The sequence below is a fragment of the Agelaius phoeniceus genome, chromosome 3 (assembly GCF_051311805.1).
Source record: "Agelaius phoeniceus isolate bAgePho1 chromosome 3, bAgePho1.hap1, whole genome shotgun sequence".
Classification (NCBI taxonomy): Eukaryota; Metazoa; Chordata; class Aves; order Passeriformes; family Icteridae; genus Agelaius; species Agelaius phoeniceus.
Genome location: NC_135267.1, coordinates 74,029,295 through 74,044,335, shown reverse-complemented (window position 1 = coordinate 74,044,335; position 15,041 = coordinate 74,029,295). Strand labels below are relative to the sequence as shown.

The following is a 15,041-nucleotide window of genomic DNA, read 5'->3' as shown; positions in this document are numbered from 1 at the left end:
CTGGATCCCTTGGCCATGTCTCAGTATCCTGGCTGCAGGAGTAGTTGCTCAAAGTAACTACTGTAAAGTAACACTGCAGTGCCTGAGTGTCTGCTGGCTGTACTGAAAGCATCATTAGATTAACCAGGAAAAAGTAAAAACAAAAATGGTTTGTGTTTTTTTTTTATAAAGGGGCCTGCAAAAACTGAAGCCACAGAAGTTACAGGGAAAGTAAGCTGAAAAGAAAGTAAAGCATATATCTAGATAGCATGTAGGAAAGACCCAAAGGTTTTGTTTGTCCTGTAGAGTCCAGCCTGTTAAAATCTGTGTAACCTAGAGATTAATCTACACCACACATTTCCCTCTCTTGCTTGAGACCAGACATGACAGTAACTATCAGTCTGGAGTGTTAATAGGTTTAGGTTGGCTAATTCTCATCCTGTTTTTTAGGGATGCTCTGACAAACCCCTGACACTCGTGCATTCATGTGTGCAGGTCATTTTGTTTGATGTACGTTTCTTTTTAGGAAGTAAATCAGGCAACAAAACCACTAGGGCAAAATAAAGTTATTAATAAACATATAAGAATAAATTAAGCAAAATAATTTATGGGAAAAAAAACACTGTTATGTTTTGTCTCATCAACAGACATTTTCACTGTTTGCACCTAAGAAGCAGTATCCTGCAAATTAAGGCAATTATTGGCTGGGCCATATTTTGCAAAGAAAAGGTACCTGGAGCTGCCACAGGCCTTGATGCAACAATCTCAGCAAAGCAAAGCTTCAGGCAGCCCCTTCAGACTAGATATCCTTACAGGGGAGGTGCTGAAAGGACTCTTTTACACAGGAAAGCAAAGGGGAGAAGCACAAGGGGGAGAAGTACTACTCTCCTGAGTCACTGACCTCTCCAAATTAATCAGAGAGCTCTGTGAGGCCCTGTGTTGGGTTTCTGAGATGAGAATAAAATAATACTCTGCAAAGAGCTATCATCAATTGCATAGCATATTTTTCTCATCCCAGAAGGAAGGGCTGTCAAGAGGAAAGACATCAGGAGTTAGGGCAGTGGTGTGACCACTAACTCCCCACCTCAGTCAGGGTGCAGCTGTTAAAGCCATCTCTTTGCTGGGACACTCATGCAGTCACCAGGCTCTCTGAGTTTTTAGACAGTTCTTACAGGAGTTAAGGTGAACCTGCCTTGGAGGTGGAAGGGGCTAATTAACAAAGCCATACATTTTTAGACTTAGCTTTGATTTATTTTCCTTTTTTCCCCTCCAGAACATTAGGAAGAAAAATACCTGTAAAAACCCAGAGGGATCATTTTCTTTGATAACTTCTAGGCAGTATTCCATGAGCCCTGTTGACTGGCGTAGCTTCAGTGTACAGTGATTTATCTGGTCCCAAACAACCTGGAAAACAAACATCAGTACAGTTCTATGACTGCCTCAGCTTGCAGTGAATCATATTAAATTATTTCAGAAGAGACAAGGAATGGGAGAGTGTGTTAAATCTATGCTTAATTTAGCTGCCATATGGCCACTGCTGTATCTCCATCAGCTTCACTCACTGGCTCTGTATTGTAAATAGTGATAATTAGCTTGGCAAAATGTTGTGCACAGGGAATCTCAATTTTCAGAGCAGATTAATTTCTCAAAGATTAGGCTTGCTTGGGGCAGAGAGGGCACAGAACATGTCTCTGCATTTGCAGTGTTCACATTTCCAGTCACATGTTCACTAACATCTGAGCTTTTAAAAAGTCCTTCACTTTAGAGGCAAACTGCTGGAGTGGTTTCTCACAGATCATACCCTAAACATTCTCTTCACAATTTATTATTGAACCTGCTCTGCTTAAGAAGAGATTTGCTGGAATTAACAAATAAAATAGCTGCATTCCATTCTTCCAGATTTTGGTCTTGATTCTGCTGCCACATGGCTGTGGACTAGGTCTAGTAGCACTGTGTTCTGTAGGACAACTTGTGACTGCAATAAACTGCAGGGTTTGCTGTGCTGTCAGCAGTATGTCCTAAGTGCTGGTTCTTGTTAAGCAAGCTGAATGCTGATCTCAGGTGGATTTTGTTAACTGATATGTTAGATAATCCATTTCACTTTTTCCTTCTGTCTTAGATACTTTTATTGTGAATGGCACCATAGTACCTCAAAATCACATTAAGAACACCATTTTAAATAATGTGTCTATTTAAATATGTCTTAACTGCCACTTCATACAACCATTTTAGATTTCTTCTTGCCATCTTCTTTTACTGTATTTCTTTCACATGTTTTGAGTAGCCCATGTATTTCTGGAAGTGGCTTACCTGAATTTAAAGATTTGAGGAGATATCGAAATCATAACTGTTTACTTGGGCAGAAGGTGCCAAAATCCAAACCACACACAGGTTTCACTGATAAGCACCCCTAAAAGATAGCCCCAAACCATAAGACAAATAAAGATTGATGGCCTGATTCAGCAAACTGCTGAAGTATATCCACCATTTAACGTGTGTAGGCACAATTCTATTAAACTGCTGAACTGGAACCTGCTAAAGGAACTTTATAATTTGGTCACTAGGAGATTTCATTGTCAAGGGGAACTTGACAAACCACAGCAGGTATCTCTCAGCAGCTGTGCTGAGCTGATGAGAGGAGTGCTCACCTTCAGCTTGTGCTCACGCTCCTTGGTGACCTTTGTGAGCAGTTTTGCCTTTTGCCGCGTTAACGCGTCGACCAAGGCATCGCACTGAGCCACGAGACAGGCTTCGTAATCCAACCCATTCTCCTACAACGAGGACAGAGTCACACACATCAGAGACTGCACAGTTTGCAGCTTAAGCTATTGCTCATACCTGCTTTTCTGCTCAGAAAAGATTTCCTTTCAAGACCCTCAGCATTTTTGTTACCTTTCTGATTTCATTACAGCTGTACCAGTACTAGCTGCATGCTGTAAAATGAAACAATAACATGCCATGCCACAAATGGTCTTATTCAAAACCATGATTTACTGGCACTTTCCTGACGACAGATGTACTACAACATGATGTAAATGCTAAATGTAACATACACAATTCATACATACATAAGAGGATTCTGCTCCAATCTGTTTTAATTATCCCACTGTAGCAACTTTGAAATCACTGGCTCTGTACCACAGCAATTAGAACAGAATTATGGACCAGAATCTGGTCTACTGGCTTATTACAAGGAAATTAATGAGGTACAAAGCCCTAAGGTTTGTGTATTGCTTCGAGTACTTTTTATAAAATAGCTAGCACTTGGCAGTGGAGCTACGTACTTGATTAGCTTTTAAAAAAAGAGGCAACTTTCCATTCACATTATGGTAAAATTCTTTGCTAGGCAGAAACCAGCATGAGGTATACAACACCGAGCCTTTAGTAGGCTCTGGGAACAATTTAGCATTACATAAATTCCTGGAACTGCTTCTCTAGTACCCATTCAAAGGAAGACTCTCCCTCACCTCCTCTGCTCGTGAGACTAGAAGGAGAAAACTTTCAAGCTTCTCTTCCAAGGAGATGTTTAGGTGTGCTATCAGCTTTCCTCCCAAATACCCCAATTAAAAAAGAAAAAAAAATCATTAAATGTGAGAAGATTTTAAGCATGTACTGAAGCAGAAGCACCTCTTTGCTAAGACATTGTACTCCCCTAACTCATTATGATCTCTTATCTCTTTAGCTTTTCTCTTATTTTCTACTCATTTGCTTTGTCTTCTTTATTTTGAATTCAGAACTTTCAGCACTGTACTCCCTTCCCTCACTGTGACCCATGCATCCCATTCTCCAGCCGATGGATGCAGGGTCAGTGTCCCCTGGGAAGCCCCAGTGCAGTCCTGAACCTGCCGGGAGATGTGGGCGGGGGTTTATCCGGGGCTGGGGAGACTCCAGACGGCTCAGCTCCTGCTCATGGGAGGTTTGTCTTAGACTCTTCCTGTCTGCATCTCCCCCACCTCGGCTGGTGTCACTCCCAGCTCCCCCTTAAGCCCATTTCCACCCCGTTACTCCTGAAGTGCTGCTCTGTGCACAGAGCCTGAATCAGTCGGTGGCTGCAGTGCATCGTTTCTTTCTCTCCTCATTTTCTGCCCACACATCAAACAGGGTGTTTGGCTATATGCCTCCTTCAAGTGAGAAAGTATGAAATTGTTACAGCAGATGGGAAAATGGGAAAATCAGATCATGACAGCAACAAGGAGAAGCAAGGAAGCAACAGGAGCAATGAGGAACAGGCAGTATCTGAAAAGAAAAGACCAAGAGATATAAAAGTCATCTCAGAGAATAGAAAGGCAGGAAAAAAGAGGGGGAAACAACAGATCTGCAAAGCAGGGAAAAGAAAAATAGGTTATGAATTTGCAAACTGCCCCAGGTAAGATGAAAGCACGATTCCTGGTAGCTCTGGCAAACTCAGAGAGGAGATAAAGAATGTGGGTGGCTGCCCGGTCTGCAGCGCATTGAGACAGGATAATAAAATCTACATATTGCTTGATCCTTTGTGTAAAAGTATTGCTAAAATACATTTTTGCTGAGGGGTAAATGTCCATATGCAAGTGTGGCAGCCGTCATAAGATTTCTACTGTAAATAACCGGCTCTGAGATATGTGTCTGGCTACAAACCTATGCACAAAGGCTACATCTGTTCCCCCACAAAGTAACAGTACAAGAACTAGTTTTTGTCCAAATGTCAAAAGGCACAGACTGGCTCATGACACATCTAAACCCTTTCCCCTCTAAGAGTGTGGCTGTACCAAACCTGACTACCAGGAGCATTCCCTGGTATGTGCTATCATCAAAGGTGGCTCAAACATTGCATGAGAGGAGTGCAATTTGTCATGAGAGAAAACCATTCCAGGAGCTCCTTAAGGGTTAAAGTGTGTGAGTGATCATCTTGGAGCCATGCCCCAGTCTTGTTTTACTTAGAAATACAATATGCAGCTGATTAGTCCTGCTGTTTTGGTTTGCTGAAATTTGATGTTTCACTCAGACTCACGATGAAGATTGCCTCAACGTGTGAGGGTCGGATTCAGATTTGTGACCAGACTTGGCTAAAAGTTAGAGAGTACTGCTGGATAAAATTTCCTCTTCTGAGCTCTCCTCTAGCATTTTAAGCAATAAGCAGCATCAAATAAATGGCTTGGTCTTTTGATCCAACTGTAGCAGCTCCCTTATGCAGAGCAATTTGGCAGTGATTTTATTGAAACACATTAAAGGATTTTACAGCATAGTCATAAATAGTCATAATAGGCCACTTCTAGGTTTCAGGAGGGAAAAATACATTTGTAATGGAGCTAGATGACTCAAGAAAGATTGGTGATAGACTACTGTTTTGGATGGGTTATCCCATCCTAAAATAGCTGTTCATACCTACAGGAAGAAATGCTCTCTAGAGGTGCCTGTCTTTTCTCCTTGGACAGTGAAAGAAGTCTAAATGAGTAGGCTACTATGTGAGCTACATAACTGTTAAATGGGTAAGTCAGCTGAGAGAAACCTCACCCTATAGCCAAAATACAGCACATTACAAGTGCCAGTCAGTGGCTTGGCACTGGTTTCTTTCAGTTAAATGTCCTTTAATTTTACCAGTTCCTCATTTTGGTGTGCTCCCTTCCCCACATGGCGGTGGCAGACTGTGAGAGTGCCTTGTTAGGCTGCCCTGAGGCAACCCAAGAGCTTGGGCATCTCTTGTGGTACAAATTTATCCTCTGAGGTTTTAGGTGGAATACTTTAATGAATAATTAATAAACTTTTTGAATTTCTGCTTTGGTTTTCCCTTACTAACAAGCGCAGGACACAAGTGTCCCCTCCTGGACACTGCACAGCCCAAACTGGAGTGGCACATTTCCAGGTACACTCCGCAGGGCCAGAAGGACCTTGAGGATCGTCTGACCTCCAGCACTGATGAGTCTAAATTTGATTGAAATTAAGGCTTGTTTCATTTTGGGTTTGTGCCCTCAATTACTGCACTCACTATGAGCTCTTTTTCTGACTATTAAATCTAGACAATTACAGGCATGAAAATAACTTACGCTCCAATAAACGACACATTGATTTAGCAGCAGTTCCTTTTTTTTCTTTTTAGTAGAATATTCCTGTATTTTTGAGTATGTGTAGGACATTCTTACAAGTACTCTAATAGGCAAGCTGACTGGATTTTTTGCAGAAATTAATGCATTTTAAGGAAATGTAAGATGAAAAGCTAGCACATTTTGAATGTGTTAAAATGAGAATTTATCCTAAATGCCAAATTCAAGCAATTGCAGTCAGTCAGGGAGGAGCCTAGAAGCATGACTAATGGATTCAATCAAACACTAATCAACACAGCTCAGATGTCCAGTATTGAGTATCAGCTTTTTGCAACAAACAGCAAACAATCTAGAAGCTAAGAGGGGCTTGCAGGCATTATTTGATGAACAATTTTACCTAGCAAATCCATTCAAGAAAGGTCAGATGATTCCAGGAAAGATGAGAATAGCAAAGGAAACAAAGTCATCAAATAAATTATTCACTCAGTTCTATTGATTACTGTATTATCAAAACAGATTATATTTTACAGTTACCTGGATCTGCTGCAATAAATTTTTCAGCTGAACCAAAAATTCTTTAGCTTCCTTTGCTTTATCTGAAACGCCATTTAAAGCCTGAGACAGCTGTGCCTGCAAGGGAGAAAAAAGGAGGAGAAAAAAGGAAAAAGTTAGTGATAAAATGCAAATGTTTTTCTTAGTAATCCTTGGATTTGATTATTAATAATGTGCAAAAAGGCTTACATGTATTCCTAATTCCACAAAGTGTTTCTGCTAGAAAAGAACAGTTAAGATTTTTACTGTAATCAGATTTAATGAGGGTGAAATATGCATGTGGGGGCAGTCAAGTATTGTGTCTGCATGTTCCACTTTATTGCAGCAACTTGGTAAGTCAAACACCTTTTTATAAAACAGCTACCCACGTTTATAAGGAGGTAGTAGTCTTACACTTACACAGTAGCATCTGTCATGCTGAAAAATCCCCAAGTGCTTTCCAAAATGACACTTCTTTTTCATCCAAGTCTGAAATCTTTATTGGTAAATGTGGTAGATCCTACCAAACCTGAGATACACTAGGACTTTAAAGACAAATCTCCCTTCTCAGACTTCGTAGTAATGGCCCTTGGGGCTCCAGTTTCCCATGTTCCAACTCAACAAATGGGTGAATGTTTCTGCAAAAGTTGGAAGAAACCCTTCCTCTAATTTTGACTGGTAAGGCACATAGAATATGTCTTTTTTAAGTCCACACTCTTGGCCTGACCTTCCCTTTCCTCAGCCAACACCTGAGATCTCTAAGCTGAGCCAGCGGCTTGTCCATGAACTTCAAGGACAGGAAGGAAAGAGTGGTTTTGCCCCTGGCAGACCCAGTGATGCATTTTAGGGTCCCAGTGTCCTGAGCTAGAGGACCATGACTGTGAGAGTGATTAACTCCCAGTCAACCCCAAATTTGTGCAGGATTTTCTACTCCAGATGGATCCCTAAGTCCAGGAGTCCCAAGAGGATTAACTAAGTGTACTCAAAGAACTGGCTGATGCCATTGAGAGGTTCTGCACCAGGGATGGAGCAACCCTGGACAAATGTAAGACAGGGCAACAAGAGGCTGGAAAGCGGCCCCTTGAAAGCACATTAGTGCTAAAACCTAAATGAGAATATGCTTTACAAAATTCATTCATTACAAATGTAAGGGGAAGACATATTACTGTGCCTATTTCTCAGTATTTAAATCTCTGCTATTTTCTTACACAAACCCTTGTAAATGCACAAAAACCTGAAATGATGATGTTTGATATTAACACTACGGGAGGCAACAGAAGCAAACTCCAGGTCCATGAAAAAATCTCTGTTTTCTGCGACATCAGACAATCAGGCCTTGAGGTCAGCCCACACAGGCTGGTCACTTTTGCCAATGTTTGAAGTTTTTGACCACACTTTCTGTTCCACTCACAGGGTACATCTGAGCCTTTGATTTGTCAAGATGACACAGAACAAGGTTAAAGCAGCACATGACAAAGCAGCTGGGGTGTTAGCAAGAAAGAAATAGGTGGCAGAAGCATTATATTCTCTGTCATTGACCGTCCTGACCAAATTGTCCCAGGGAGGAAAGGGTTCCTTTCTTTCAAATCAAAACCAATGGTTGGTCCCAACAAAAGTGAAACTTCCACTTTCCCAACATCTGCCCCAGCTCTCAAATCATCTCAAAGTTCATTTCTCCAGATCAGAAGAGACAAAGGCAGCATGTGGGCATCACAGCAGCTGTAGAAAACCACCACAGATGAATTGTAAGCAGCATATATACCAATGGCAATCAGCACAGTCACTCCTGGCACACTCCCATCACAGAGAGCTGCAACAGAAACTCAGCCATGTCACTGGCTAAAGGGCTCATAAGCAAATTGATCTGTTCATTAAAACCTGTGGTTGCATTAGCTTTACTGCAGCATGAAGCCGAGTAGAAGGCCAGATTTCCATTTGTGAAGTCCGCTGAGAGATAATAGCCTTGTTTTTCCAAGCATTTGTAAAAGATACCTTGCAAATCAGAGGAACTTAGTCATGCACTTCTCATTAAAATCAAGTGGAGCTACATGACTAAGCCCGCAGTAAACCAACCAAGCCACAAAAAAATGCCCTGTACACCCAGAGCAATCTTTCATACCATAGAAATATTTATTGTAAGCCAAACTGAGATGTAACAAGCTCCATTGACTGGGAAAATTAATAACTCCTGACAAATGGTATTCCACCTGGTGTTATTCTCACTTTCATACCTGGTCTTGCAACCAATAATCTGTGGGCTGGAGATGGAGACCAAGTTTCTATTTCCACCAATTACAGGAACACAGAGATCACAAGGATAAGTAATTGAAGCCAGATGGGCAGGGAAGACCTCTGATTTCAGAAAATGAACCAGATAATGGCCATGTCCTTTTTCAACCAAACAGTTCATGCTCATTTAGCTTGCCTTCCCTCCATCTCTTTTTAGCAGCAGGTTGACTATTGATTAGATAAGCCTCTCCTGGTGTTGAATTCTCATAGAGCCCACATATTTTTGGGAACACAAGTCTTTAGGTCAGGAAATAAAAGCAGGGATGAGGACTTCTGCACTTGCCTGCCTGCCTGCCCTTCACAGACAGTTCCAGCTGTGGGTGTTTTCAGCATTTTGGTACGTATGTATAGTTAACCCTTTAGAATGGGCAGAGCTGAAATGTGTCCCCCATCATTCCTCACATTCATAGGTCTGAAGTCCTACCTAAATGTGATTACAGTACCACTGTACTTGTTAAGAAGACATGAAAGGATTAAACTTCAACAGAAGACTAAGAGTTTTTCTTAATAACCTTGAACTGCTGGTCCAGATGCACTTTTTAGGTAAGTGAATATAATCAAGTCCAGCTAAACCAGGGGATTTTCATAGATTTGTGCCATTGAAGCCTTGTTGTCATTTTACACCAATTTTACTTTGTCTGTAGAAGAAGTTACAGCAGTGCAATGGGGAACCTGCACCACTAACAGGGGCCAACCGGTCCAGTCCAGCTTTGGTACCAGCAGTACAGCTGAGAGTAAGGGCACATTTCTCTGCATGGCCTGCAGCACTGCCTGGACAAGCTTTTACACTCTGTAATTTGCCACTAGGTCACTGTAATAAGGCCCAGACAAAGGAGGAGCCAAACAAAGGGCTAACACAAGGAAGGCTCCTTGGTCTAAGAACAAACCTTTCAGCTGCCTCTACCAGCTATGCCCGGAGCATCTGCAGAGAACACATAAGCCTTAAATTACCCTTGGCATGCCAGTCAATGTAAGTAATTTATGGTTTGGCCAAAGTAACTGCAGGTAATAAACTTGTAGAAATTGCTGTAACAGAAAACTATTTCTAAGCAGAAGTATCTAATTCCAAAACAATTTATCTGAATGAATGTGAGATGATGATTTAGGCTACCTGGCTATTCAGTTCCATTATATTTATTCTGTGCTAAGCACATTTTTCTGGGAAATATAATATTCACAAGAGCATAATTTTAGAGTCCCCAAATTACTTAATTTTGAGGCTATCTTTTCACAAGAATTTTGACATTGATTGAATATGCAAATCAAAAGAAAAATAATGTTCTGTGATACCTCAGTCATAGAAAAAAATGCAGTAAAAAATACCAGACAAAAGGGTTTTTTCAATATTTGACAGTAGGAAAGAGACAAAATTATTGATTCTGAACTTTGATTACACTGGACTGTCATGTTCCAAAAGGCATCAAACAGTTTTAACTCAAGGTAGATCATAGTACATCACAAGCTGGTCTCTCATGCCCTCCAAAACATCAGCCACACTTGAACTGTTAACTCAGACCCTGCTCATCAAAACAATTCTGCTCAGACGTGGATTCTGACACTGGGATATGAACAGCAGCTGCAAATGTTTAATCTGCAAGAGAACTTATCTGCACAAGCACTCATCATGTTAGGGAGGAATGATGGCTGAGCTGCTGGCAGAACATTCAAACTGAAACACCTCCAGAAGAAGTTTGTCTTTCTTCTTGGATGGATCAACAAAGCAGATCACCCCAAGGGGCATCTTCTTTGGATCTTAAAATAGAGAGTAGTTTTTTTGTCTTGCCAAATACCTCAGCCTATCTTGTGCTAAGATAGATAGTGCTGACACCAGTCTTGATTTTGACCTTTCCTGCAGTGTCTGAAAGGATCTCTCTGTGCTTTCTCCACTGCTAACTGCAAGTAGAGAGTAAAAAGAAGGGAATCCAGCAGCCAGCAGAGCTGGTCAAGTGCTCTTTGCACAGCTGTGGGAGAAGTCCTTTAACCCCAATACAGCAGGAAGCTCCAAGGGATTGTTCTCAGCTGTTATTGAAGTCCCCTCTCTAAGTTCATATGTATGAACTAATCATTTTTCCAGGATCCATCATTCTCAGCAAGACAGAACTAACTTCATACATTTTTTCAACTTCTAAGGCCACATCTTGCTCTTTATTCACATGGTTGCAAAGCCTTATTTTTAGCAAGGAAAGCACGACCAAGTGACCCACCAGCTCTCCCAGACTTCACTAAACCCCTGCGTAGCCAAGCAAATGGTTCTGACCTCTCCACAAAGGAATCCAGGGAGGGGTAGGGAGCATCACTTGCAGGGAAGCATGAATCAGACAGTGACAATATCTGAATCAGAAAAAGCTTTATTTGTCCCTAGTCCCCATCTACAATTCCTTATTTATCTTTGTATCATGAAAATCCCTCCAGCCATTACTCCTGGCTTCTTTGGGAACTGAGTGGGAGGAGACCTCTTTAAGGCCCAGAAAAACACCCAGTGTCAATGATCATCTGTACCATGCTTTCTTGTCTAAAACACTTGGGTGGCTGTGGGCCACTCTCCCTTGTTGACAAAGAGTTGTGGCAGCTTGCACAGAGTCCTGGATGAAAGGGAGGTGGTGAAAGGAAGGAACAACCACCCTGTCTCCTCACAGGTAGCTGCTGCCACTGCGAGAGCATGGGAAGGCTGAGGATAAGATGCCCAAGGACCCTGTGGAAGGCAAACAAGTTGGTGAGATGGACTTGCTAATTCCAGCTATCTGCCTGAGACCGGGCGGAACCTCAGTGGTCAAGGTGAGTCCAACACGAGAGGGAGTCTGGGTTTTCCAACCCTGAGCAGAGGCTGCAGGGTCAGCGGGAAGTCAGGAAGGGCCAAAAACCTACGAGCACCATGCCGAAGGGAGAAAAGTCTGAGAGGATGACGGACATGAAGGACCTCATGTCCCACAAACTGCAACCCGTTTTTGGGGCATTGGGATGAACAAACCACAGCGCTGAGCATCACCCCAGCTCTGGGTATCACCCCAGCTCCCGGCCGGCTGCCAGGACTCACCTTGTGCTGCTTCCACATGGCTCCCAGGGCCTTCACGTCGTGCTTGTTGTGCTTGCCCTCCTCCAAGCACTGGTAGCAGACGGGGCTGCGGCAGCTCACGCAGTACATGCTGTAGTTCTCCAGGTCGTGCTCGGCGCACGTCGGCAGCTTGCGGCCGCCGCCCGCCCCCTTCCCGCCGCCGCCGTCCCCGCCGCCGCCGGGGGCGCCCGGGTGTGCGGGCGGCGGGGCCAGGCGGTGCTTGGCGAAGGGCCCGCGGGCCGGGTGGCAGCGGAGCTGGCATGCGGCGCAGTACAGCACCTCGCACTGCTCGCACAGCACGGCGGCCGGCTCGGGCGGGCTGCGGTCGCACAGCTGGCACTTGGCGGCGGCGGCGGCGGCGGCGCGGCCCTGCTGGTAGCGCTGCACGATGGCCTCCAGCAGCCGGTTCCGCTGGAAGCCGCGCAGCCCGCGCTGGTCCAGGGACGCGCTCCGGTGGCACTGCGGGCAGGTGAGGGAGGAGCTGGCGGGGCCGGCGCCCCGCGGAGCCGCCGCCGCCCCCGGGGGCGCGGGCACCAGCGGCAGCACCCGCACGCCGTTGGGGGACTTGAGGCTGGGGGTGTAGGAGCCGTAGCCGCTGTCGGTCTCGCTGTGCAGGCTCAGCTTGTCCGCGTGGTCCCCGCCGCCGCCGCCCGCCGCGCTCTCCGAGTCCAGGCAGGCGGCGGAGCCCGCGGCCGCTCCCGGCCCCGCTCCCAGCCCCGCTCCCGGCGCGGCGGCGGGCGGCGCGGGGCCCCGAGAGTGGAGCAGGGGCGGCAGGTGCTGCTCGCTCTCCGGGGTCTGCACGGCGATGGTGCGGGCGCAGGGCAGGCAGACATTGTGCGAGCAGGGCAGGATGATGGGCTCCCGGAACAGCGAGCCGCACACCGGGCACTTGAGCTCCTCTTCCATGGCCGCGGCGCGGCTTTGTGCGCGGGCTCCTCAGGCGGGAGGCGAGGGGTCGCCGCCGGCTCCCCCCATCCCCCGCGGCGCCCCCTCCGCCGCCTCCCTCCGCTCCGGGCGCCGGGGCGAGGCCGGGAGGGCTCCGGCCGCCGCTGCCGCCCCGCGCGGTTCAGCACCCGCCGAGCGGAGACAGCTCCGCACGGCCGGGCCGGCGCCGGGGGAGCCGCCCCGCGGCCGCGGGATGCCCGGGGCACGGACTGGCTGCCGCCGGCCGTGGCGCGGGCACGGAGCGCCGTGGGACTGTTTTAGCGGTGGTGGCATAGAGTAATAATATATGGGGAAGGGAGGCGGGGGGCGGAGGCAGGGCAGGAGTAGGAAGGGGCGGGAAGAGCCCTTTCCAGCAAATAAAGTGGTCGCTCTCTCTATGGCTGGGAAAGGCTAAAACATTTTTTAAAGGATCTCCACGCAGCGATCTCTTCATATGTTTAAATAAAGCCATTGTTTGGGTAGCAGATTGAAGGCAGCCGGGGTTTCGTTATCTCTAGTAGCCCTCTCTCCCGTCACCGAATTAGAGAAGGATGCTCACCAACCAACAAACTACGCTCAAACCTCTCCTTCACACGGCTCTCACCATGCTGGAGCACAACCACGATGCACAAAATGTCAGGCACTGACAGAGGGAGGGATGAGAAAGGGGTTCAAAGGGAAGCACGAACCCCAGCTAGGAACACTGTGGCTGGCAGGGGCGGCAGAGCGCAGCAAGCGGGGGATGTGCCACATCGCCCCAGCTCCCAGCCCTGTGACCCCAACAGGAATCTGCCGCGAAGATAAATCAGGAATGACAGCTGAGAGTTTATGAACTGAAAATAACTATCCTTAGGAGAAAGAAACCAGCAGCGGGAAATCCCCCATCTGTTTTGTTTACATATGCTTAGCGTGGATGTAGCAGTGGTTTATTTCATAGTGAAGAGATTATATGTAAGAGTGATTTCACTGATTTTTATTATTGTTTTTCGTCAATCTTGTTTAACAGCCACTACCATATTAAGCTCAATTCTATAAGCAGATCCTAATTTTTTGTTTGTTTTCAAATGCAAACTGGTCTTTTCAGAACAGCTGTTTTAAAAATTAGTAACTAAGTGGTATTGAATGAAAAGGAATAAAAAAAAAAAAAAAGAAAAGAGAAGAAGAGATAAGGCATTAAAACATAACATTTCTCAGTAAATGACAAGGGTTTTTGTGACGCTGGTTAGGAAAGGGTTTTCTTGTTTCAGGGTTTGCTTTTGCCAGATTGTTAAAACAGTTGATGCACAGAAAAGGAGGAATGGGGTCAGAGAGTAGGAATATATTAAAGCTTCAAATTTTTTCAGTCTTTCCTCTCTGGAATTCTTTTTTGTATCTCGCCCAGCCACTCTCATGACAAGCTGAGGGGGAAAAATCCCCAAGGGGTTTAAAGCTTTGTAGCTCCCCATTTCAGGGTGAAAAGCAGCAAGTTTGGCCTCTGGCACACAGCAGAAACAGCCGTGACCCACATAAACCTGCCTGTCATCTGGCTAGGTATCTTCTTCTTTTATATGACCTCTGTGCTGAGATTGAGAGTTTCTAGACTGAATGTGTGTTTGGGCTACCTCCAGCCAGAAACCTCAGTACTGCAAGAAGTGTTCTGAAACACCCCTGATTTCACAGCTACCTTATGCTGCTGCATAGTAAGAAAAACCCGTGGGTGAAATACTGTTATCTTCATAGTGGCTGTTCTCTGCTCTACCATCTGTCAGCAGCAGGAGTGGAAGTACTCTAAAGATTTCTTCCAGACCTATAGGGGAATCCAAGTCACATATTTCAAGTCTATGTTCAAGCCATAATCTGAAAGGTAATTATGAAGGCATGGTAGCTTTTTCATGGACTTTTGCCTTGTTTCTTTACCTGTCCTGTGTGGAAGGTGACAATGATCATAACGTGCATAATAGTAGCATCAGGTCTGAGACATCAGAGAAAAAATGAACAGACAGGTAAATGGTGGAAATGTAAAAGTATGAACACCAAACCTGACCAACTGCCTTTTATAGCTGCTTTTTAGCTGGGGCTTGCAATTTCCAGAGTTCTAATACACCGAATTTTACATATCCATTTCCAATCCTACTCTAGAGTTTATGTAAAATCCTAGAATCATTGGCACTTGACACGGGCAATGGCAAGAAATAAACCATCTCAGAAGCACATTCTCTTTCAAGCACAACTTTTCTTCTCTCCTCAAACCTGACTTCACCTGAGAGCAT

General features: G+C 45.1%; 1 protein-coding gene across 4 annotated transcripts in view; it reads right to left on the bottom strand.

Annotated features, from left to right (window-relative positions):
- The window catches only part of TRIM67 (tripartite motif containing 67), a 40,964-nt gene extending 27,855 nt beyond the window's left edge, over window positions 1-13,109 (bottom strand). For 3 of the 4 annotated variants that reach the window (XM_077175611.1, XM_077175612.1, XM_054629806.2), the window contains exons 1-4: window positions 11,851-13,109; window positions 6,531-6,626; window positions 2,628-2,750; window positions 1,273-1,383 (exon numbers count right to left, since the gene is read on the bottom strand). In XM_077175611.1, the coding sequence (XP_077031726.1) occupies window positions 1,273-1,383; window positions 2,628-2,750; window positions 6,531-6,626; window positions 11,851-12,774 (1,254 nt within the window). In that variant the 5' untranslated portion in view covers window positions 12,775-13,109. The remainder of the gene's footprint in view (window positions 1-1,272; window positions 1,384-2,627; window positions 2,751-6,530; window positions 6,627-11,850) is intronic. The other variant, XM_054629805.2, reaches the window with a different exon arrangement.
- Window positions 13,110-15,041: the final 1,932 nt, after the last annotated feature.